The sequence below is a fragment of the Anguilla anguilla genome, chromosome 8 (assembly GCF_013347855.1).
Source record: "Anguilla anguilla isolate fAngAng1 chromosome 8, fAngAng1.pri, whole genome shotgun sequence".
NCBI lineage: Eukaryota > Metazoa > Chordata > Actinopteri > Anguilliformes > Anguillidae > Anguilla > Anguilla anguilla.
In genome coordinates, this window is record NC_049208.1 from 21,134,604 (window position 1) to 21,160,502 (window position 25,899).

The 25,899-nt window shown below is 39.7% G+C and overlaps 2 protein-coding genes across 4 annotated transcripts; both read right to left on the reverse strand.

Moving 5' to 3' along the window:
• Positions 1-734: 734 nt before the first annotated feature.
• ccdc13 (coiled-coil domain containing 13) lies at positions 735-19,515 on the reverse strand. 3 transcript variants are annotated; one of them, XM_035430807.1, is made up of 16 exons: positions 18,729-19,515; positions 17,274-17,456; positions 16,553-16,701; positions 15,481-15,623; positions 14,685-14,771; positions 13,775-13,891; positions 12,549-12,653; positions 11,384-11,542; positions 10,999-11,175; positions 9,058-9,264; positions 8,734-8,831; positions 7,885-7,962; positions 6,637-6,756; positions 5,215-5,369; positions 5,020-5,128; positions 735-1,930 (listed from the first exon to the last, which is right to left on the reverse strand). In XM_035430807.1, the coding sequence occupies exons 1-16, from the start codon at positions 18,734-18,736 to the stop codon at positions 1,762-1,764; spliced, it is 2,064 nt and encodes a 687-aa protein (XP_035286698.1). In that variant the 5' UTR covers positions 18,737-19,515; the 3' UTR covers positions 735-1,761. The 3 variants fall into 3 exon arrangements, with proteins under 3 accessions (XP_035286698.1, XP_035286696.1, XP_035286697.1); XM_035430805.1 differs by having other exon boundaries at positions 17,274-17,459; XM_035430806.1 differs by having other exon boundaries at positions 5,020-5,125; positions 17,274-17,459; positions 18,729-19,514.
• A 584-nt stretch (positions 19,516-20,099) lies between these two features.
• On the reverse strand, positions 20,100-24,078 carry higd1a (HIG1 hypoxia inducible domain family, member 1A). The gene is made up of 4 exons (XM_035430808.1): positions 23,961-24,078; positions 22,738-22,809; positions 22,317-22,451; positions 20,100-20,748 (listed from the first exon to the last, which is right to left on the reverse strand). The coding sequence occupies exons 2-4, from the start codon at positions 22,805-22,807 to the stop codon at positions 20,675-20,677; spliced, it is 279 nt and encodes a 92-aa protein (XP_035286699.1). The 5' UTR covers positions 22,808-22,809; positions 23,961-24,078; the 3' UTR covers positions 20,100-20,674.
• Between the last annotated feature and the right edge of the window lie 1,821 nt (positions 24,079-25,899).

The following is a 25,899-nucleotide window of genomic DNA, read 5'->3' on the forward strand; positions in this document are numbered from 1 at the left end:
GCTCACTTCACCAACCGCAGAGGAAACGCGTCTTCTGATGAACAGACGTGTTCGCCTTGCGCTTAACCCTATGCCAGTCGGTATGTCCATCCGGTCCCGTCCATCACACACTTCTTTGCTCGGAGTGCGCAATGAAAAAAACTGCATCTCATTTCATCTCTGAGGTGTAGCACACAGGCCGTTGTTTGTTTCCTGCTGCATAAAGGCTTTTTTGATCGCTTCTAGCACCAGATATTTTTGTCCTGTGGCGATTTTCGCTTGGTTTGGACTATGACGAGCCAAGATGCCACAAGGTTCTGGAAAAGGTTGTGTGGTATTTGAGGCCAGACACTAAGTCAGCCATGGGTTTAAATTAAGCATGATGGGGGAAGAGTAGGGGGTTTAAAAAGAAAAAAGGATCTTGTTGAATTCATTCTGGAAGAAAGCAACTTCTATAAGCAGATAAGTGTGGAGGCTAACAACTCCCGTTAGAGTACTCTGGTGGAGCGACAGCTCTTTAAGACACAGTGAGAGATGCTCTGATGTTCACATATGTGTTTGGGGGGCTCTGGGGAAGTTATATGGGCTAAATGGGAAATTGTAGGCAACACATAGCCCCCTCTCCATTTTCAAAAGCATTCCCCACTCCACCATTGCTGAGCTGACAGCAGTGCAGTTTGTTTTTGAACCTATGAGGTAACACATTTGCACCTGGGTTTTTCACTACGCTTATATAAAGTCACATAAATAAAGTCCAAATATTTGCCTGAGCATTTGTTTATTCGCGTAGCAGATGTTCCTGCCCAGGACAGCTTACAAGACAATCATGGTTATATTCACCGTTATAGAACAGCTAAACACAGTAATTTAGCATCAAGTTGAGAAACAGTGGAAAAAATAAACACACAGCATTTTCTTTGGAGTAACATACATTACTTGTTCCTGGTTATGGTTATACACTTTGTTGTACGTCGCTCTGGATAAGAGCGTCTGCCAAATGCCTGTAATGTAATGTAATGTAATGTAATGTAATACATACATTTAAACAACACCGAGAGCCTAAAAGGATCTAGATTAGAAACAGTATCTTATCACAGTTCGCACATGGTTCCAGCAAGCACCCTCTGTAAAACTACAGTACAGTGCTATAGCTTTACAATGCAAGTTCCCCCTCACCAAAAATAAAAAAAATGTAAATCTGTTCTTTAAGCACCTTGTTGCTTCTCTCTTTTTAACTGGTAATAGGAAAACAGTAGCTGTGCAGCATTTGTTTTCATCCATAATAATTAGTTTCTGAGTTAAGGCCAGAGTGCACTCTACTTAATAAATCCTGCAGAGACTTGAGTGGTAGACCTGAAACTTGTTTTACATAATTACAGGCGCCAGGACAGATACGCTGCCATAGAAACACACATCTAACTGCACACAATAACAGTATTTAGTAAAATAATTGAGACTTGAGCATTTTTGAAAGGCGCAATAATATCTGTTTATGTTTCTGGAAGTCCTCAACAACCTGACTTATTGGTTCTTACTGAAGGTCTGTTGTCTACAAACTCCAAATCATACCCTTTATATTTTTAGGTTACTGCGATTGTGGCTATTATAAAGGACACCAGATCTGACTTGCTTCTACATGTGTCAGATCAAAGAGCTTCCTGATCACATTACGTCTTCAATGGGTCTGGCAGAACAAAAAGCTGGGAGCTTCGGAGGACTTCTGGATGCGCTCGATTGGGTTCACGTGACAGCAGTAGTGGCGGGCACTAGTGGCGGCGGGCGCTAGCTGGTGGGGCCAGCGTCATGTTTGTGCTGCCTCAGAGCCTGCAGGAAGACGTGCTTGACTTGGCTCATCATGTCGCTGTAGAGACGCAGGTCCTCCTCTTTGGCCTTGAGCGTGCTCTGGAGGGCCGCCTTCAGGGCCTCGTTCTCATCCAGCTGAATGGCCAGCCTGCGGCAAAGGATTGGATTAGTGCTTCCATGTGTATCTGACTGCTTTTTATACATTTGGGATGCAGGGTCGCAAATAAAGACTCATCCCATTGTCCTAGCAAACTGCCTTCACATACTGACCCACAAAGTGAGCCATTCCGCTATGTAGGTCTAGGCAAAGTTGACACAGGCAGACCTATGAGTCGGGAGGTCGAACCTCTTTTGGTAATCTTTTAGAAAACATATTTTGACAGTTTATTTTTCATGCATAATGTCATAAATGCTACAGTGTAATAACAACATTTAAATAGCTAACTTGCCAGAATATAGCAGTTGTTTGCTTTAATGCAATGTTAAAATTAGCCACTTCCCACTGTTTGTAATCACTATCGTTGGAGAGAAATGCTCCATCACCTGTGTGACACAAGGACTTCAACAGCATGAACTAATATTTAGTGGCATTCGCAGAGTAAAACTAATATACTATACGCATGACATTCAATGAAAGGTGTACTCTCAAAACACTATACGTGCAAAAACGTCTCCGTTTCAAACCTAGTGGCCCGTGGCTTCAAAAATTCCATTGCAGCTGGGGACTCAAATCGACTAGGCTCATGTCCCCTTTTTCACCGTAAAAAAAACACCCATTCGTTAAACTAAATGCTTTAGACAGGATCTTGGCAAACAAATACATGTAAAAATATCGCTGTTCAAACTCATCTTCTCAGTGACAGCCATCAGAAAATATGTACACTGGCAGCAGGTTAGCTGGCTGTGGCATAGCCTGCTATTCTAGCTGCTGGGGATTCGCAATCCAGAAGGTGGTGCATGTCTCCTTTTCACCGTAATTACAAAAAACACACATTCTTAAAACTATTATTCTTTATACCACACTGTAGACAAGATCTTGTTGAAGATATACATATGAAAATATTGTTGTTCAATATAGGTTGAACGTCAAGACAGGGGTTGGCTATAATTTGAATAACGTTTAATTTCACCAAAAAAAAAAAAAAAAATACAAAATGCCTTCTGGGGTTATTTCGAATAAGATAGTAAGTGCCAGTTTTTTTGGTGCCATTTTGCTTCTGAAATGGCTATACACTATACTATATGGCTATACACTAAACTTAGGGTTGTAACTAGGCAGCTGTTTAATAGGTGACTTAGTTGATGCGCCAGTCTTAACGACTACTTGTATTTTTATTTATTTTTATTTTTCCATAGATTGCGTTGTTGCCGTTCTCGTTGTTAGTGTTAATCAGTTTAACCACCAGGGTCCAGGTTGAACTATGCGGTTGTTCCCTGTACTTGGACCGGTACTTCTCTCTAGGGGTTTCGTCATACTTGTTCCTGGTTATGGTTATACACTTTGTTGTACGTCGCTCTGGATAAGAGCGTCTGCCAAATGCCTGTAATGTAATGTAATGTAATATACAATTAAAAGTCCCTCAGAACACTGGTGGCTGTAACGTTTTTAAGACACCTGAATATACGAACGTATGAGGAAATAAAAACCATTAACATCTATAACATTTTATAGTAAGTTTTTTTTGTGATAAAATGTGTAATAATGCCTTCAATGAGGTTAGATCTTTTTTTAAATGACCTCACTGATTTTGGTGAAGCGTTAAGTGCAAGCACAAATGCTTGTAAACATAATACAATTAGCATACTCATTTCTGACTTCTAAAGTTTTGTCAGATTTTCTCATCTTTTAATGATTTCTTCATTAAGACCTGTTGAGTGAGCCCAAATGCCTATTTGTTTTATGTTTTTTTTTTTTGCTGTTTGTGCCCATTGTGGTTACATTGCGAGCAGAATGTTCCACCTCCCCACTGTGTGCCCAATCAACCAGAGGAGTCACTATTTTGCAATGAAACAAGGAATACCCTGTTACTGGAAACCCCCTCTCTCAACCCCCTCCCCCTGAGCAGCGTAACTGCCAAATATCCGCCACCCCGTATGAGTCTCCATCCACAGTCAGCTCTGGCAGCTGGGTCAATATTCGGTTCCTGGGCCGAATTGCATCAAGGGAGCCAATGTTTTAGCCGGACATGCCGCCTGGGAGACCCCATTATCTGTCCGTTTTCAGAAGCTGCCCTATAGAGAGTTGAAGTGTGATGTCACTTCCACTGAGTTCAGTTCCAGAAGTAAATTTCCCTAATGAATTTCCCAATTGGGATTCAAACAACCTGAGATTATGGGTTGGGTGTGTTTAACCAGAGTGGATTACTGCACAAATTTAGTTTTACTGGTTTTTGCTTATTTGGGATGACAGTGGGTCTAACGTATGTTATCAATTTAATCCATAGCTGCAACTCTTCTGTATTATACGGAAATGCATAAAAAATGATCGACAGTCTGCCACAAAACACTGCACCATCTCTGCTACCTGGCTAATATAATAATATTTAGAAGGATAAAGTACAAAAGTCTAAAGAATGTAATGTTGGCTGTAACGTTAAAAACTGGCCGCAATTTAGGCTTGTCTCTCGTTGACCTCCCCCACAGACCAGTGTTGTCTGATCAGTGACGTGCTAACATTATATTAGTGTTGCTCCTTTGTCAGTAAAAAGAAAATAGACCACAGTCTTGTACCGTTACTTAAATGATTATACATTTTCAATTGCTTCCCAAAGTAGATAGTTTGGGTGTTAGGCAGTAATGTTAATGGAAACATAATGCTGGTATGATACCATGGTGTGTTTTATATGTCAGTAGCAGAAAAGTCAATGGGAAAATGAATGGGGAAATTTCTCTTGCGGAATTGAGCACCCAGGGCAGTAACGTTGCAACTTCAACTCTGAATGCCACTTTCACTTTCTATGTCAAACAATAGTTATGAGATGTCTATGGAATCCCATTTCATTCTGAAGTCTAATTTAAACAAATGAAAGTCATTAATATGATTTCTGTTACATTTTATCGAAGGTCCCAAAAGTCCCACAGTGGGTTACACTGAATTATTTCTGTGGTAATAACTGCATTAAAAAAGGTATCCACCTAATTTAGTTGAAACTAAATGGACAATGGAACATATAAAATATGGCATTACATTTTAATATGTACATTTCAAATATAAGATGTGATGTCACGGAGCCTTACTTGGTGTTCAGCTCATTCACTTGCGCCTCTGTTGCTGGGCCTGCAGGACTCCTGGGGGACACGTCGGCCTGGTTCACAGACAGCCCCGTGCAGCTGATTGACACGCCTGCTTTGGGAAAGGCGTACAGGTCAGAGGACGGGTCAGAATGGCGGGTGGCGGGCGGACGATTGATCAGAGCTGCCGCCGTGTCGTACCTGCTCTGCCCCTGTTGCTAGTCCTCCCCGCGGCCCCGCCCTTTCCCGCGTCCAGCTTGGCCTTCTCCAGCTGCTGCTCCAGGAGCACGGCCCTCCGCCTCTCCCCTTGGAGCTTCTGCTCCGCCTCCAAGCCCTTCTCCTTGGCCTCTTGCTCCCTGCCACGTGGGGCCCAACCCTCCGTTAATCACAAGGCCCTCAAGCCTTCACCACACACCTGCACATCGGTCTGGCCTGGCCTTACATTTCAACGAGACATCAGAAGCTACAGGGTTCTACGCTAACATTTTTTTCCAAGGAGCACACTAATGCATCCCAATTAGTAGATGTGCGCCTAAATTATTTTTTAAGTCAGCACACAGCAAGTTTCAGGAGCAAATGCTCCTAAAATGGGAGCACGGTAGAACCCTGAGCTATGTTCATGTTACCGTGATTCTGTGATTTGGCCACATTAAAAAAAGCTCTTTCATGCAATTATAAAGTCATCACGGATGCAACACTGATTAGCACAAAACTATTTCAGCTATCCAAGTGGTATTTATTATTTAGTGCTAATTAAAGTACTATTTAGTACTATTTATATAAGTGGTAATTATAATTAGTATATTATTTAGCACTCCAAGATAAATACACTGCTATAGTCTAACAGAAATGTATTTGCTTTTCTTTCTTAATTTTCTCAATAGCAGTAATTCAGTTGTCAGTGAACTTAACAAAAAATAGTTACAATATAGTTAATATTACAAAATTTAATACAAAAGAGTGTTGCATTTGAAGACTGAATACAGGACGACACCATCTGTACAAATGTATCTTACACTAACACCTTATGAACAGTACAACTGGACAAGTATAAACACATGAGCATAATTGCTGAATATGTTTATGGTTATAATTGGATTACTGCAAAAATAGGTTACAATCACAGAGGGTCTCATTAAATTTAAACTTAGACCCAGTGACACACTCCTGAGGGCAAATGTGAGACAAAAAACATAGAGCTCTGTTTGCAGTTGTTTGGTAGATTATAGAACCTGTAATGTGCAAAAGTTTGCCTGACTAATATAAGGGAAATGTCACAATGATAATGCTTAAAGAAAATAAAATTGGTTATTACATTGTAAGGGATCCTGGGAGAAATAATTTATTGGCATCGAACATGAAGAAACACTCTACTATGCTAGTTTTGCTTTCAGTAGATAGGACACGGTCTTCCAAATCTTTTTTTAATGAGCAGCCAAGATCCTAAAATAGAATACTGCTCAGTCCCCGTTACTACAGTTAGGATACAGTGTATTAATCATTTCTGTTACAGCAGGACAGTAAAAAAAATCCACATCCACTAATTATGGCACCTTCTACCAAGTGAAATCCATTTAAGGGTGTAAACTCCAGTTGCAGAAATGTGATTAAGAGGCGCTGTACCTGGTCTCCCGCATCTTCACTAACTCCATGAGTTTATCTCTCTCCACAGTGGCAGCCAAATAGAGGGCTTTGTATTCACAACACTGAGCCTTCAAGGCCTTCATCTCCGCATCGTGCAATCTGTGAAATGGAAAAAAAAATCTCTTCCTAATTCTACAAAATGCAGTGGAACCTCAGAGATACGAACCTCAAACCACAAATGCTATCAAATTTAGACAAAGGGCCAATTATTGCTTAATAATATATGTAGGAAGTCCAGCAGAATCAAACGGTTCGCATGCATGACAAAGGATAATAGCCACAAAAGTTGAGTATCCGGTTCAGAAAAGGCTACCATAATGTCAGTATACAATTCTATTCAATCAGACGAAAAAAGATTGAAAGGAATGGTGTTGCCGGATGGTTCATCTTGTTAGGTCACTGTTCTAGTGAGAGGTCTGGCATCAAAATAATCTGTACTGTGCCAGTGCCAACTGTGGCCATCAGCCCCGTCGAGCGATGCACAGTTGGCTCCAGTGATGAGAGGGATTCAGCCTGCCAAGATGACTGTGACTCATCGCCAGCGACCCCATCACCGGCGACCGCTGCTGGTCGATCACACGCTTGCACATCCACCTGTTAAGCTGCACATGAAACGCTTCCTCAGACTCGTGTTTTTGCAAGCCTGACTAGTGTACTGTAGCATATCAAGCAGCGACAGCTGACATCTTGTGCTTCATAGGACAGCACAACCTGTGCTCTCTCAAACAGCACAGCTTGCAGCTATGGGCGCTGGCAAAAATGATTTCTTGTTCCAAATTGGAGAGAAAAGAGGTAAAAGCATAAAATGCTCTTTGTTTAAAAAAAAATAACATTCTTAAAACTGGTGAATTTTTGCATCACTTTCAAAGCTACAAACATTTCAGAATTACAAACATATCCTTCCATGTGTTTCTATCGCAGTAGTTGTGCTCGAGCATAAACACACACATTCTCAGGGATTAATTCATCTTGCGTTATGTGTTGCACAACCCTGTTTGATATCACAGCAAAGGATCTGCTTGTGCTTTTCAAGGATGAGTGTTTTGCTCTTCACACTATATATGTAGAGATATTGAGAGTTGTGCTTTTATTTTAATCCATATGAGGCAGAGATGAAGATCGTGAAGGCCCAGTCTAATCAGTGGAAAAAAAAAAAAAACTAATCCCAGAAGGTTAGAACCAATCCTTAGCTGTGAAAAAGAAAAGGAGGACGGACGCATAACTGACCCGACCGCAGAGCTGGTTCCCGACAGAGGCACTGTGGTTGCCGTCTCCACGAGTTTGTGGCCGAGTTTGGAAACAGCTCTGCAAAAATCAGGAGACGTTGTGAGTTGGTCAAACAAGCATTCTTGCAAAAAAGCAAACAAGCTTTTGGAAGCATTCTGTAATGCTTCCAAAAGGCTTCAAAATGTCAATACGTTTGAGCAGCAAAGTTGTGGTCTGCTCAAGGTTCATCACACTGAAGAACATACCAAATTACCACAAAATGAATGACAAGGCTACGGAACTGTTATATCATAATGGATTTTAAAGTATCGGTTGTGCAAATGACATGTTCAGTGATACCACAACTTATAATTAGTGAACAATAGAATGACGTACAGAAGCACTTCAGTTTGCCAATACAGATGCTTTCCAAACCTATACTGCTGTGGCCACAGTATCAATGCCTCACGGGTAACAATGACAGTTTTATAGTTCAACATGCAGTGAAAACACTTTTACATTAATTTATTTCACTGGCCCTTATGACCTTTGAAGATTTGCATTAACTGCACAGTTTTTAAAAAATGTGTAATTTTTGGAAAATAGAATGATAAATGTATTTCACAGCAATGCATTTGCAGGAAGAATTTACAGAAATACTGCATCACCTGACAGCAGCAATAGTTGTATATTTTCCAATATGCTACAGTGCATTTACCAGTATCTTTTCTGAGCATGAAAATATATTTTATTTCAATATATTAATGTATATTCCATTTCCTAAGGCGCACTGGCCCTTAATGAAACGTCAACTAAAATACACTTATAGCAATGTTGCATGTTTAGAAATGTTTGATGTTAGATATTTACCGGGAAGAGGACAGCCTCTCAGCCTTACTGCCCCCTGTTGTTGGAGGTCTGGAACCACACACAGCAGACTTGGAACCCGGTTCCTCACCATCATGTCTCTGCAGCGCAAAACAACATGGAACACACACGCTTCAGCTGTGTATAAAATTCAACTCATAATCTTCATTATAATGTTTTGCATAACGTGACTTAGTGTCATTACAATAAGGCGATTCATTATGCAGATGGCTGATTTTGAGTCATTCACCAATGTCTGCAACACCACAGCTTCAGACACAAAACAGTATTGTTTTGGGTCGGGTAAACGGACAGCGCCCTCCTTGCCTTGAATGACAGCTGTCGGATCTCCTCCTCCAACTCTTTGACTTTGGCCTCCCTCTCGGACACCATGTGCTTGAGCTGCTGGACGAGGGAGCCGTGCCGCTGGGCCTCGCTGTTCAGCTGCTGCCCCAGGTTCTGCTGGGCCTCCTTGGTCTGCATATCTTGCTGGCTCAGGCGTGCCAGAACCTCCTGCAGCTGCTTCTGCTGTTTCTGTGGGGGGGGGGGGAGGGGAAATCAGCCTGGAGCTGTTGCTGGCTCAACAGCGCCCTCTGCTGGCGGTATAGCAGGTCTGCATTCCACCTGCAGCCTAAACATTTTTCTCTTAACTGTAATCCTTCTCCAATTCTTCTTAGTATTCAAAATGCATTTTATTTTCATCCTTTACATATCCAGATGAGTCTTATTGAGTGAAAACAAAAATCGCTTTTCAGGTGAACCCTGGCCAAGATATCAGTATGTTTTCTTTTATTTGTGCAAATTCTGTTGTACATAGCCCTGGAGCTCCCCAATCTATTGTATGGGCTTTGTTTAATTGCAGTGTCCTAAAATAAGTAATGTAATTTATGTATCCTCCTGGCTGCTTGCTAATGTACTGGGTATTTCACCTACTGTAAATTAAGCGACTGACTGAAGCTAACTACAACAACCCAAATTATCATGTATTTGAGTTAGTTTTAAAAGAATGGCTGAAGTGTATTTATGGATTGTATGGTTTTAGCCATGGGTAAAATGGCTAAAATGGCTGCTGGCTTTATACCTTCTTTAATAAAATGTTTTCAAATAAAGTAAAACCATTTTGATGAACTGCTGAGAATCTGGTGGAAACTTTTGTTTTAACTTGCGCAGTGCCAGATTAGCACGGCCACCTGCACAAACAGTAATTATAACCGAGCACAAGAATCTAGCCAAGAGCAATCTCAGTGGCTTATCATACAATTTTTGCACATAACTTCTGTATTTTCAGCTGGGTCTCAGAGATTTATAGCGAGCTGGGAAACCTGTTGAACCGTGGCCCTTTATGGCCAGGGTGAGCGCACACATTGTAGTTCGACAGGAAGCACCGAGCTTGCCTAGACAGCACTGGGCACAGCTAATGGCTTGTGCAGAACAAGGTTGACGAGATGCATGCGACATAAATAGTGCCATTTATGTTTAAGACTGAGTGGAACATGCTGGAACTGAAACTGAATTTCTTTTCATTCCAGTTCATTCTGCATCCTTTACATTATTTCAATTCGAATTCCAATTGCGTTCTGAAATTAATGAAACTCTGGCGCAAATCATACTACATAGATGTTTTTGATATGTAGCTTAGCACTAGAAAAACAGTATGTTACATTAATAAAAGACTTTGAGGAAAATAGATATTTTTTGTTGCATTTTTTGTCACTCATAAGTACATACCACTGGTTGGGTTCTACCCCAAATTGTTTAAATAAAACCTGATGGTCAGTTATGAAAGTTGAAATGAAATGGTTCTGGTATTGTTGAACCTCAAAACGTTTTGATTGGCTCAATGGTTATGAATTACGAATAAAATTATAAATGAGCATACATGAAGACAGAACATCCATAGTTAGCATAGTGATGATTACACCACCAAAGCCACAGCCTGTTATCGACCAGACTCTAGAATAAGGAAGTACAAAGGACAAAAGGAGTAAGGAAGTACAGAGGACAGAATGAAAAAAGACATACAGAGGACAGAATGAATAAGGTAGTACAGGAGACAGAAGGAATAGGATGTACAGAGGACAGAATGAATAAGGATATACAGAAGACAGAAGGAATAAGGTAGCACAGAGGACATAATGAATAAGGAAGTACAGAAGACAGAAGAAATAAGGAAGTACAGAGGACAGAAGGAATAAAGACGTACAGAAAACAAATTGTCTGGTTTGTACACAGAGCATCTGTGAACGGAACCAGTGGCCGCAGCCTTACCAGCAGTGCGTCCACCAGCTCATCATCGTGTTTGCCCTTCTCCAGCAAGGTGGAGACCTGGCCCTTGAGGGACTTCACTTCAGAGCTCAGGACCGTGTTCCTTGCTCTGGATGCCTCAAACTTCCTCTTTAGCTCCTCATGCTCCCGTAGAAGGGCCGCATAATCTCCGTTCAACTTCTGCCAAGGCAGAGAATAGTTAATAACGACGCTTAATTTTTCTACAAATGGCAAGCCAGGTCTGTTGTAGACTGTAAATACCAATGCTATCTGTGCTTGGATTTCTTTAGACAAAGAAATGGACATATGACCAGCTGAGAAGGGTTTACGTGTTTGGAAGTGTTATGGTACGGTGTATAAGAGCTGTGTCTCCTGGCTCTAACTGCACCTCTACCATGTCCTTCCTATCGCGCTCCATGGCGCGGAGGTGGCTGATGTTCCTGTCCTGCTGTGGGAGGTTCCTTCCCATCATCTCGTCCTCCAGGCTGAGTACAGATGGCTGCTTCCTGTGGGTGGCCTGACCCAACTGCTGCTCCAGCTCTCGCACCTGAATCCCCAAGCATGGCCACCATTAGATACACACAAAATATATTACACACAAACAGAATAACAAAAATATGTACATGTGCAAACACATATATAGTGGTTGCACACGTTAGTGGTGCATTCACAACTGCTTCGAAATTGCTACTTCCCATTACGAATAAAAACTCTGCTGTCGGCAAATTTTAAAACTATCTAATGCAAATCTGAATCCATGTAATGTAAATTTAATCTAATTTTTAAAATGTACATTAAAAAACCTGTATTGTTCTGTGCATTGTCTATGTTTATGGAACAAACCGTGTTAGTAATATTAATAAACAAATTTTAACACAAAATGTTTCACAAAATAGGAACTCAGAGAAATATACATTTTTGAGAATATATTTCTGTATATTAAAAAAGAAACCAACAAAGAACGGCATATACCTATCATCAAATTGAATTTAATACACATCTATGACCTGGATCAGTGAACACATGGTGGATTATGATTGTTCAATTAGGCAAATTAGGTTTTCAAAAAGAATCCTGATGCACTCATTTCCTGCTTTGTGGAAACTAAATGAATTAAATTAAAATTTGGTTCATATGACACTGGGTTCACATTAGGAAATCAACACAGGTGCCATAAAACAGCAGGACAAAATGCATTTTGATTACAGCCAGAGGGGGTCAGCCTAGCCACCGTGAACCTTCAAATACAGTAGCCTGGGGCCTTGGCTCTTGTCTCCTTGACATCAAAAGACAAATTGACTATTATCTCAAAGGAAATACCCGGCCTGTAAGATACATATATTTAATTTAAGCTGGAATCCATTTCAGCTGTTAAAATGAATCGCTACGTCAGGACCAGACCAGTGACTGTAGCCAAATTGTATTGCAGGTGATCACTGAGGCTTTTCATCCCCTCGAGCAGGATGTGTTTCAAGGAGTCTGGTGTCAACTAAAGCAGCAATAAAGCTAATTACAAGACAAGGGGGCGGACAAGGAGTCAGGTGGCTCCTCACCCTGTTCTGAAGGGCCAGGATCTGCTGGGAGCGCCCACGCCAGTTCCCCGGAGAGCTGAGCAGCTGCTGGATGCTCACGTCTTCGCCCACCTCGTTGGTCAGCACCTGCACCCAAGGATTCGCCCTGTGAGCATGGTGCTGAAGACCATTTCTGTGGCATGTTTTTACAACTTGGAGAACACAGTGCACGGTTTAACATCACATTCATTTTCCCAGTGCTATTATCCACATTTGCCTACAAAACAAATTTCCTGAATGAGAACATGACGGAAACAGGTTATTCCACTCGTCGTTTCATTTTGCTCAGACTAGGACCGCATTATGACAATTCTGAGAAGGTTATTGCTTCTAAGTCCGTTTTTATGAACGTGTTTTCTAATAATAAAATCTTTGTTGGATGAGCATTTGTGTACAGCATGGTGCCCTGAAAATTATTTATAAAGATCAGTAGCAAAGGCTGTATAAAGTAATGCAGGAAATGAACAATATCGTATGCTAAAATAAATGGCAAAATGACATTATTTTATACTAATACAAGCACTTAGAAAATTTCTCAATAACAAGTCACAGATTTATTTCCCAAAAATAAACATAGTTGTCAAATTTATTGGCATCTCATTTTAGCATGAAATATGGCTTATTGCCTGTATTATTTATTTTATACAGCCTTTTTTGTTGATGTTTCCAAATGGAGGCAATACTGTGGAGAGCACTGTATTGTCTGAAGATTTTGAGATATAAAGTAGGTTTTTTTATTTTTTTTTTCAAGTCAAGGCATCATAAAAGACCTCAAGATGACCATAGTTAGTGGCAGGTGTACCCAGTGTTAGCACTGACAATGAACCCATACAGACTATCACCCATTTTTCAGTAGTTATGTATGTATTCTTGCTTTAACAAAATATCTTTATCAAACAATGGGGAAAATACAATCTTAACCATTTAGCCCAAATCTCCTGGCAGACCCTTGGCTTTGCTCTGTTACATTTGTTGCAAGCAACAACACAGGTGCAGGTCTGAACTCTAAGGACATTGTTTGTCCTGTGAATGAAGAACTGGGGGAAGAACTGGTGGTGACATCGAAGGTTTAGGCAAAACTTGGAATAACGGCAATAACGATCTAAGTTCCTGCATAGAAAAGATGCGACTATCTTCATCTCCCATCATGAACTGTTCACCATGCATTTTGACACAAAAGAAATGAGGAGAAGATTCAGAACACTGACCTTCTGAGCTATCTTCAGCTCCTGCTTCACCGCTTGGATCTGATTACGATATTCTGTCATTTTGAAATTGGCTGAAGCCAGTTTGTCCTGAAGGGCTTTCACCTCTGAGTTGTATGGCTTTGAGGGCAATAGAAAAAAGGGGCAGTATCAAAGTGTCAAAGGGGCCTGCTGTGTTTAACTTACGCATACATACAGAGATAAAAATGCACAAAGATCCCTGTCAAAAAAAATTTCCAGCCTCCCACTGGTGTGGTCATCGAATTCCAGAAATTCTTGCAACTGTGTCCTTGGTGTAGCCTTTGTGAAGTGTACTCATTTTTAAGTTACTTAAATAGGGTATTGAGTCCAGAGTTGCACTGACTGTTCTCTTTTGGCTCATATAAAACAATGTATGCCATTAAATTCTCCACATCTAGCAAATTAGGATCGGGATAAAATATAGGGATGGAGTACCACTCTCAAAAAATGTGTTTTGGGATTACAGTATAACTAAGAATAGTTTTACTGAGTACAGCTGTTTGAAAATCTGAAAATGTTTAGCAATTAACAAATGATTAACAATCAAACAGTATACACATGAAAGACAGATAGTACACATACAATACAATTCCCAGTTATAATGAATTATTGGCATTTTTAAGCACAATGTAGAACAAAGTACCATGCTCTTAAGAAGGCTAATAAGTTGTAATTTACACAAATTTACATTCATTCATTTTAAAGCCAGTTTTAACTCTATATTCTGACACTGTGAGAGGGGTAATTTGCAAAAAAAAGTAGTAGTGACATACTTTTTCAGCCTGTACTGCACTTGAAGCTTCACTGTGCAGTGTACCTGATTAATCGTTTAAGTTCACATAATATTTTTTTTTTTTTACATTTTGTCAAGTTGATTATTATGTTGTGTTACCGTGAATCCCTCTGTAGATCTTGAATGGAGCGGATTTGATGTCATCTTTTCCTCAGGAGTAAGATGAAGGGATATTGCACCTTGCAGCTGTGACAAGATATCAAAAGCCAGGTCCATTCTTGAATATATGGAATTTCTTTTTTTTGTTATAACTAACCAAACATAATGCAAGTTGTGACAAACTGATATAAGTAACTAAATATAACCAGTTAAAATGAATCAAGTAACAACTAATTACCAAGTAAAAAACAACAAGGAAACAGTTAAGTCAAAATATCTATCAGTCCAATTAGAGATAATCATTGCCATGTTATATTGAGTAGCATTAATGCAGTTTAATGTAAAATATATATTTTTAAGATTAGCCTATTATTGATTGTCGATTTATGGTCTTCATTGGGATGTTTTTTAGTACATGCAGACAGCACACACATCCTGTGAAATAGGACACTTGACAGACCATTAAGAAATTCTCCACACCTACATAGAATAAATGCAGCGATACGCACAGTTTGCAACTGAAGTTTAAATACTATTTTCATTGTTTTGGTTTATTCATGGTATTTCTGTTGTGTGCATACTTACTGAACTATGAGTATTTTGCTTGTAAATACTCCATTGCTGAAACAGCATCTTGCTTTTTATGGACTCTACAACTTTGAATTCTTACACTATTGAGCAACGCCTAGATGTTTTGCTAGTTGGCATCATCGCAATTCTATTCAGCTGCTTAGGCTCAAGCCAGAATCCAGTCATGACGATTCTCTTGCTGGCTCATTTTGAGGTGAACATGTACCTCCTTTTCCAGTTCTCTAACCCGGTTGCTGGTCTGTTTGACTTTGTTCTTCTCTCGCTCAATCTCAGTGGCAAGCTCTCTGTTCTTCTTCGCCAGCTGGACTATCTTGGTGGCAGCCACGTCTCCAGTCATGCCAGCTGTGCCTGAGATGTGGGGCAAAGAGTTAATCTAGAAACTTGACAAAACATAAACCTAAACAAAATATGACCTCAAGCTGTTCTCTGGAAGACTACCATTTTCAATCCACAGTTACCATTTGCTGAGGCACAGTGAATTTAAATGTTTTTCAATTTAATGTTTTCAGGAGAATTAACAATCAAATAACAATCTCTCCCCGCCTTTCATTCTACCTAAATTACTTACAACAACTGGGCTAGTCAAATTACCACTATGCCACTTGTACCTGTACACTGTGGACATTTGTCTACTGCTTCTTGATCTTCCTGGTCTTCTCCTGTTAACATAACTACCCATCAGCTTCTGAGTGTGTACAGAACACTGCACCTAGAAATCTTAAGCTTCTTTGCAATTTCTTGCAGGGAATAAACTTGCCACAATATGTTTACTTGGCCTTGCACATCCAAGCCTAACGCTTTGCGGCTTTAGTGTCTTCTTGCGGCTTTAGTGTTGCGGCTTTAGTGTCTATTTTACTTACACTACAGGCCAATGGTATTAGGCTACCTGCTGTTTTAAAAAGCTTAATGTAGATACGATTTCAGTCAATTTAACTACCCCTCCACTTCCCTCCCACTCCCCGATTTTAAAATGACTGGATAGACCAATAATTAGTTTAATTGTAATTAAAACCATAGTAGGCTAATTGAGGAAAGTCGTGTCCATTTTTTTTGTGTGTGTTATTGTACGTAAAAATTGAAAAAACAAAACGTTTATACTTTGGTTTGTTATTCAATAAATGTGCATATATTAACTGAATTCTTCTCTACCTAGTTTTTTTTTTTTTTTTAAAGAAACCACAGGTGGCCCAATACTTTTGGACTGTAGTGTATTACGGAAAGTTGAGGCCACAGAGCATGGCATCTGGGTCAAGTAACGGTGCCGGAATGTCACACACCTGCTAAAGCCTGTTTGTCCTCCTCCATTTTCTTCTTCAGGCGTTGAATCTCAAAGTCTTTCTCCTTCAGCAGTTTGCAGAGCCTGCTGTTCTCATCACGAAGTTCCCTGACCTGATCCTGCAGCTGCTCATTCTCGTCCAGCAGTAATCTAGTGGCACACAACAACAGAAAATCTATTTAAGCAGGTGAGTGGCAAAAACAGTCCATTTGCTAGGCCCGAGAATCTGTTGAGGGAAAATGCAGTACTCAAATGGATCTAGGAAAGTCAACGCTCCTCTTGAAGCACTCTACTTTAACAAATGCTTTTGGTACCTGAAATATCCCCAGATCCACTTGAATATGGGAACCTACATTTGTTGTAGCTTGTTACAGTAAAGCAATCAGTGAAAACATCTAAGGAGCTAGTGTTGAGCTAGCTAGAACTCAGCCATACTAGCTATTATTTTGTTAAGCCTATAATGTCCGAAATGGTAAAAATAGAGCACATTAATAATAAGCTAGCTACATCAGCCAATATTGATATAAATAATATTTCAAGTAACACAGAGAAAATATTTGTTCAGGTGAATTTCAATTAGATATTGCTTACATGTTCACATGATCTGTGAATGTCAAAAGCAAAACTGCTGACAAAAGATCAAAGATATATGAAATTATGGAACTTGGCTATAAACTTCCTTGAGTAAACAGAACCACTGTCACAGTTAATTGTAGCTTTACCTTTTGCTCAGACCGTCTGCAGTGTTGCCATCCAGCTCTGCAAGTTTCAGGTCATCCTGTTCGCTGGTGGTTTCCTTCTCTCTCTTCTTCTCCATTCGTTTCTGCAGACGCTTCTCCTGCTGTGCCTGCAGTGCCTGGAACTGCAGCCTCAGGTTCTCCAACCCATCATCATCATTATCCATCCTGCTGTCCACAAATATTTTCCAAATGCAACCAGTTGTAGTAGAACTGCACATCAGCATTCTTAGAATGCATTTCTCTAGTCAGATATACCATAATATCCATGTTTACTTGGAAATAAACACAATTTCCACACACTGTGGTATTTGCATATGTGCATTTGACCCCTTCTACTTAATATTCCATACTCCACAGCACTATTAGCCACAGATTATGTTTCTGAAAGCATGGCTGTATAAGTGAGATTAACAAATGCAAGTACTGGCCTAGAAGTTGAATTCATGCATATTTATTTTTTTCTATGCACCTGCAATCAACATTAACTGGTACACTTCCAAATAACTATGATGGGAAATAGATTTTGACAACTACCTAGTCTGCTGCTTCTTAATATCAACAAGCCTTAATGTATATACAGTAGCTAATGCATAGTTGTTCACTGCTCACAAGATGCAAAAATGAATTTGACTATCCTTCAATTGATGCATCCTTATAATTTACAAGAAAAAAGCAAATAATTATTCTATTGATTCATGTTTATAATGTACAAAAAAGACGAAGTTGCTATGAGCTTATCCTTAGCTGTACTTACTTTAGTCCTGCTCTGCAGTGTCGTTTTCTACAACAGGTTGACTGTCATTTGTGAAATGTGATTTAGTATTTCTTATTGAATAACTTGGTGATTACGTGAATGGTCTGATGCACGGCCTAAAGGTGATTTACAAAGCTTACATTTTACATATTTCCCAATGAATACCGTCAGAAGCAATTCAGGGACACTCCACCAGGGACTGGCGCTTTTGCAGCACTATGCCACACTGCTGTTGCCTAATATTTTCTTTACACACTGTCCAGGTCTGCTCAGATATTACTTTATAACACGTGTTTTGCCTGTAACTTTGCTCTGATACTTGCTCTCTCGCTCTGCATCTTGAGAATGTGATCGAACAGCTGCCAGAAACTGAATTGCTCAACCATCTATTGTTTCATATCTAGCCCGTTTGTTGTACACACCACGCACTTAAATAGCGCACCGTAGCAGACTTGCTTAGCAAGCTAGACAGAATAAGCCCCAGGTTCCTAGCTAACTTCACTATTAATTCTGTGACTGAAAGACGTTTCGGCTACGGCTCCCTATCTAGTCTGGTACAGTTAAGTACCGTTTGCTAACTTGATAAACGTTGGGACACTGCAGTCTGATGTTAGCTAGTGGCTAACCGGCCAGATGAGCTGGTTTCTGATGTCTGTTCTAGCTCCCGCTAAGTTTGCACTCACCTGATCATAAATAGCCGTCGTGATTAGCTCTTTCAGAACACTCAGATAGGAAATAACACATGCTGCTGGGGGGGAAAAACACTGATGGGGCTAGCATGCATACTAGCTAGCCATTTTGCTGTCTAGCCATGTTGTAAGCAGCGCTTCCTCATCCTGAGACCCCTGCCGACGCTACCGTCTCCATGACAACAGTTTCGGGGAAATGTTGATTGTATGGATCAAAAACAAACACATCCAGGGGATAATATGTACTTTCAATCCTATTTAATACAGGCACAGTCGTGAATGTGTTGCTCTGGAAAAATGCAGTGCCTATTGTGGACCACTCTTCTTTTACTTTTTTCTCTCCAAATGAAAAGTTTAAAACAGAATAATAGTTTTAACCAGAAGATGTTGAAAGAGGCCCGTGCTGACTCTAGTCCACAGGTACATTTGCTCAGTCCTCTGGTGGTTAAATGTAGCCAAGCAGTTATTCAGAACATTGTAAATCTATAAACATAAACACTACAGCATAGTAACCACACAGTTAAGGTTTTAAACAGTGAACAAAGGGTGACGGTTGAGATTTACAAATAAGTTCTATAAGATGTTTGTTAAATGTTTTGGATTATAGTTGTCTTCCCCTAAAATAGGCTACATCTTGAATTTAACTTTTAAGCCTAATTTATACTTTATGATGACATCCACCTTCCAATACACTGGATTTGAAGTTTGTGAATCACTTATACTGTGAATCACAGTATAAATTAAATGTGAGGCATTTGAATTAATTCAAGAAAAACTTTTAATGAAGAGATCCAAATAGACTAGACATAACCTTATAACCCCCCCCCCCCCCCCCCCAACACACACACACCACGCACAGATAGTCATTTTCCCTGACATTCAGAAATCTGACAATTGTGCTCTACACAAATAAATCAAATAAATAGCGTATCCCATTTAAATTTTCACACCAATTCCTATTCACTGTGTATCACAGCCAAGGTGTAATTCCACCAAGAATACTTTAATTTTTACATTTATGTGACCATTGTTCTTTTAAGAAACAAATGCCACAAAAATATCATTTTCCTTACATAATAATCAATTTGCTGTTCTCATCATGAAACACTGTAAATAAAATGTGGCATTTTGAATGCCATTGCCTTTACTCTCCTAATATCATCATAAAAGTATAAATAAAATGCATTTCCCATTATTAAACAGACCAGTGAAAACAAAAAAGAGTATGAGGTATCAAACATGTTCTCTCCATAAATCAGAAATTCTGAACAGTATGTATAAGTTCAAAATGTTTCTTGTATAAAGATGAAGTCCTACTAGAGGAGGTCTTTTGAATATGAAAATAAACTAATATCTTGATCTTATGCCTGTTTGAAATGCCCTGGCACTTGCACAAAGAGGGTTCTTTCCTTTTTTTAATAATTTTCTTTCCTTCACAAATAACCTTGTCTTTCCAGCCCAACATTTGCTTTTAATCTAAGACTATTTATCTGACTCCACTACTGATCCCAGAAAGACGTTTCAAGCATTCACAAATTGGAACCATTTCCCAGTTGCACTGTGAAATGAACTTAACAAATTTCCACATTTTTACTCTGCTGCCTTCTGCTCTAATGTCATTTTCAGCGTGGAATGAGAGTTCCCTGATTAATGTACGACAACCCAGTTTGAAATTACTGGATGGAGTGGATCTACCCTGAAGTCCATAACAGTAATATTAAATCATTGCATTTTGTACAGATTAGGCATTACATTTTGATAGAGCACAGTGATATATGTGGTCAGAAGGTGCAATCTAAAAATGCACCAAAAGGTTGCTAAAGCAATTCATACACCATTACAAGCGAATATGAATTGCACTTATATTAAGAGTACATCAACGACTTAACACCTTAATGAGGCGTCATCCGAGAACATAAAAAATGGGCCGGTGAACATTTTCAGTGGTTTTTCAGGGCTTTCTCCTGTTCTCTGGGCTTCACGATGTAGTCTCTGTACATTGAATAAATGACTCATGTAAAATAAGACACACATTGAAAACAAGCATTAAAACATAGCAATCAAATGTCAATATAGAAGCAAAATTGGAATTTAAAACTTCACTGTTCTCACCGCAAGTTTAGCCTTTAGTAATTTTTAGTAGCAGCCAACTAAACATTACTTACACAATTTTAAAACAAGAAAAGGTAACACAAACTTTTGGGGAAAGTTCCATTGATTCCTGTTAAGCCATAGTCATGTTAAGCCATATATATGGTATTAGTAACACAATTAAAGGTCACTTTTGCCAGCTTGTGATAGTCTAGATAACATGCACTACACCACACCATCACTTACAACTCCAAATCTACATTTTGCAGCAGCTATTTGGTGGTTATTGTTCAGTTTAGTACAACTGAATAAAATTTTGGCAAGAGCCAAGAGCTTGCCAAAACATCAAATTTAATTGGAATATTATTCAGAAAACACATATAACATAACATAATGACGAGAACAGGCCACTCAGCCCAACATGCTCACCTATTTTCAACCACTAAAGTGTACCTACCTAGAGCTCAGTTTATCAACAAACTAGATATTATCTAGAACGGTATCAAGCCTGGTCTTGAAAAACCCCAGAATTTCTGCCTGTACTATATGACCTGGTAAGCCATTCCATGCAGTGACTATTCTGTGTGAAAAAATACTTTCTAACGTCTGTCCGGAATCTAACTTTTGGTAAATTTCATTCAAGCCCCCTCAATATTCAAATCGCCATTAAGTCTCATTTTACTAAACTTGAAGAGATTAAGCATCTTAAATCCCATCATTCCATTATCTATACCCGGTGATTCCTGGTCCAGGTCAGGGGAGGTGCTGGAGCCTATCCCATCATGCAGAATCCCAGAGTCAAGAATACACCCTGGACAGTTTGCCAGTCTATCACAGAGAAGCATCTTAAGTCTTTCCTCATACCTTTTATCTTTCATACCAGAACCCAATTTGGTTGTCCTTCTTTAAACCTTTTCCTGAGCCTCCACGTCTTAGTAGTACGGTCCCCAGAACTGCACACAATACTCAGTGTGGTCTGACAAAGATATTGTATAACTTCCTTGGATTTATACTCAATGTATTTGACTATATATCCCAGCATCCTGTGGACTTTTTTTTTTTTTTACTGTTACAGCACAGTGCCTACAACCTGAGAGTCTTTCATCAACTACTACTCAAGTTTTTTTTCCCCAAATTGAGCACATTCAAATTTTGTTCCTCCCATAAAGTAGTCCTGCCTTAAGTTTCCCAACTCTACATCTCTGTGGAATGCCACTTCTCACAGTACCCTTCTCAGATAAAATCCCTCCTACTACTCTGTGTTCTGCCCTGTAGGCAGTTCCGGACCCACTCTGAAATACCTCCTGTAATTCCAACTGTCTTCATTTTGAAAATGAGTCTCATGTGGTACCTTATCCTAGCGTTTTGGAAATATGAAGCATAACAGAAATTTTCCAGCTGTGAAGCTAGCTTTGAGTTACGACTCGAGGGCTGTTATGAATTTTCCATTTGCATGTTAGGGAACAATAAATAATATGCAAAAGAGGCTACCGATGGTCATTGCTCCCACCACAAATCCCTGGGCAGCCACACGCATATGGATGAGATGGACGGACATTTTTGTGTCCCCCCGGCTCTTCAATCTGTACAGGCCATAGCCCACAATTGCAAAGAATCCTGCCATCCCTGAAAGAGATACCAAGAGTTTTATTGCTGTAACCTGCTACAAGGCAGCACCAACAAGCTGTACTAAACTTGAATGTCATTGTATAACATAATGGCTAGGAGCTTCTGGAATTCTCTGTACTATACAGGAATGAATGTCCTTTTACTAAGGCTAATTACTGTGTGATTGGCAAGTAATTCAGATAACAGAGCACTATTAAATAATTTAAATTTTTATACACAATCGTGCGACTTATCGGCAAAACATTCTATAGCTTGATTTTAGGATATTCATAAAATCTTTTACCTGCCGGGACAAATGGATTCTCCTTAGCTTTCCTCATGAACTTCGACTCGTGCTCATCATAGGTCGCCATTTCTGAAATATCGAATGAAACAGACAAGAAACACACACGTGAGATTACTAATAGTACACCTACAAATGTAAGCATTATTTTAAAAGGAAGTAGACAGAGTATAACAACTACTGTAACAGTGGAATTAAGTGGTTTACAAGAACATGAATCATGTTCAGACTGAAAGTTTGGAAGTTCTACCCCAGTTTTTTCACTTGTAACATTTCTGATGTGTTGTATGTAAACAAATCTGAAAATTCACAGAGAAGCCCTTCTGAACTCGAAAATGGTTGCCACAAGTAAATAGTACAAACCTAGCTAGTTTCACTAAAGTCTCGCTTTGGGCACTTTGGAGAGAAGCAAACGCGTTTCTCTAACAATAGTTCACATTCATGGTTTATCATCACTTTGGACCCGATTTCTGCTGCAAGAAATGACGACTTTAGGACGCAACCCTATCTACTAGAGGTGTGGACAGGACACTGCAACAAGGAAGTTTAACAAACGGATATCGTTTGAAATACACCAGATATGATATTTCCACAAAGAATTGTAATGAAATGCAATGGCAATCTCAACTCTAACACATCTAACCCATGGTGTTCAGCCTAAAAGTTGTGACCAGCACATCGCTAAAGAAGCACAAACCATAATGATTTTACAATGATGCACTGAGACAACTTATAAAATGGTGGCAAGGACACTGAAAGCACGCTCGGTCAAGTCAGTCAGACCCTTCCAAAATCCATACAACACATTATTCTGCGACGACAAGATGACATGGTTGCCCGTTACAAAGACTATGTTGCGTGCGGTTATAGCAAAAGTATCCTTATTAAACCGTACGTTAATCACAGGTAGCCAAATGTTTCTTCTCAATGAAAAATATAGGTTTAAAATCTACGAGCGCCGTTTAAATCCTGGCAAGCGTTGCCAACAATTAAAATATGTAATTTGCAAGTCCGTCGCATAAGGCTCACATTTAAGTTTAAAACATTTCGTTTAATTAGCCAACAGCCTACGCATTGTCGTATGTTCAGGGAGAGATATCATGTTTCACAAAGCAGCCTCTTCGTGTGTAATGGAGAAACGCTGGCTTAACCGTACGTTAATTTACCATTTTAAGACTGTTTAAAAACAGTTAATACCATGGATATTGGCTTACTAGACTTACCTATTATATTGATGAAGAGGTTAATGTTGATAGAGTTCTTAGACAGAAATGCAGCCACACCTCCCGGTTTTCAGTCAAAGTTACCGGCATGCAGTGTTCCGATGTGATATAACTCTTACGAAAGCAAGCATGACGTAAGTTTCTGTTGCATACGTATTAATGGGCGTGCTCGCTTGGACATGTGCTGGGGAATGTAGTTCTTCAAGTAAATTCAAGTTAACGTTTAATAATATGAACACTGTTATTATTTAGTACTTACACACTTTTATTTGGTATTAATATATTTATATTTAGCCAATTGGTCTTGTCGTGCGTATTTGATTTGATATAATGAAAAGAATGTATACGTCCTATTTTATAAGACTACATTTCCCGGAAGGCAACTAAAATAAGGTTACATGACGTAACTTAATGGGTGTTCCTGACAACGGTGTGACAAATATCTGCCACGTGCTGCAATGGAGATCTCCTTGAATGGAACAGAATGTGCCATGTTTAGCCAGGGTCCTTATAACTGTGTTGAGCTGAGCTGAGCTGAGCTGAGCTGAGCCGAGCTGAGCCGAGCCGAGCCTAAGGACAACGTGGTCAAGTGTAACGGACTTCTGTTCTTGAGACCGCCTTTTATTTCAGGGGATACACGTTTGACTTAAATGAATATCCCCAAAATCTGTAAAGTTACTGAATATTTTTTTTAAATGACAAGCAGTGGGCTATTTTAAATAATCAATTTAAGATGACATGCAGTATTGAACAAAAATTCCAACATTTGTCTGATTTAATGCTTTGTTTCGTTGTGCTTTTGTTCCGACTGCCGATAAATCCTCCTGGTAAATGAATAACACATTCATTACGTATTCAGTCTCTCAGCTATAGGTTCCCTTTGCCCCTAGCAACAAGCCCTTATGTAAAACAAAATTACTCTGGTGTGTGAGGATAATGTTACTGCACAGTAAGTGATCTGAGTATGGGACTATTTAACAGCCTTCTTGCTGTGACTACATGTAACAACAATAATCCTCTTAGTTCTTGAAGTAGGCTATTTGTATTGTGACACTGCACTGCAGTGGTTTAGAAGCTGGAGTTTGCCTTAGGGTTACAGTTTCAAGTCCCAGGTCAGAACTTAGGTGGGAAAATCAATTGTATCCCACTGCTGTGGACTCCTTGGTGGGATTAATGGGCTAATGACAGTCCAGACTCAAACTAACAAGTCAAGGCCACATATTCCAGCCTACACTTCTAGAAAATCGCATCTGGAGTGAGCCTGCACACGGTCCTAGTGAAATGTAGCCTACTCCTCCAATGCAATTACTGTGCAGCTGAACTCGTGGGACTGCAGGGAGAAAAGCAGTGCTTTGTCCAGTCGCCCCCCATGGTGAATTATTAGTTGTGGCATCACAAAATAAGGGAGGATTTCAGTGGGATTGTCATCTTACCATGGAACAGCAATGTATCTCTGCAAGCCTACGGTCTGAAGATGGAAGAGGAAGCAGGACGATTCTCCACAAAACAGTAAGTAGCTGTCCGATTCATTCTGCACTCATTTCCTTGTCTTAAGTTGATTTAAATGGCAATATAAAAGCATAAATGCAAGGGTGAATCTTGACACTTGGTCCAACTAATAAAGTTCAGCTTCTTTGTAGCTTTCTCTTCAGTATCTTTTTCCAGCATAGCCTGCTGAAATTTGATAGATGTCTCACTAAAGTCTGCATTGTTCCTGGTTTGATTAATGTTGGTAAAAGTTGGTAATTATGCATTAGCAGCTATTGTGGTAGCTGATTAGCTAACATCATAAATTAGAGCCTTCTGGGGAAGAGTTCTTTCTCAGCTGAATATTGGGAGCCATATCTTCTGTGGCGAGCTATATGGCAAAAAACTAAAACCCTTCCCCCTGGTGGCACTGTGGTCAATTATCTGGCATTCTGCAAGGCTGGCAGCCACA

What these genes read in the sequence shown, in the direction of transcription:
- ccdc13 (XM_035430805.1), bottom strand. An exon ending in TTAGAGAACTGGAAAAGGAG is followed by an intron (nt 14,772 to 15,480) that starts GTACATGTTCAC and finishes ATCTTGTCACAG; the next exon opens with CTGCAAGGTGCAATATCCCT. An exon ending in TCCTGGCCCTTCAGAACAGG is followed by an intron (nt 11,543 to 12,548) that starts GTGAGGAGCCAC and finishes TTGGGGATTCAG; the next exon opens with GTGCGAGAGCTGGAGCAGCA.
- higd1a (XM_035430808.1), bottom strand. Translation starts at nt 22,807, where the DNA reads ATGGCGACCTATGATGAGCACGAGTCGAAGTTCATGAGGAAAGCTAAG. An exon ending in GAATCCATTTGTCCCGGCAG is followed by an intron (nt 22,452 to 22,737) that starts GTAAAAGATTTT and finishes TATCTCTTTCAG; the next exon opens with GGATGGCAGGATTCTTTGCA. An exon ending in GGTGGGAGCAATGACCATCG is followed by an intron (nt 20,749 to 22,316) that starts GTAGCCTCTTTT and finishes CTTATTTTACAT; the next exon opens with GAGTCATTTATTCAATGTAC.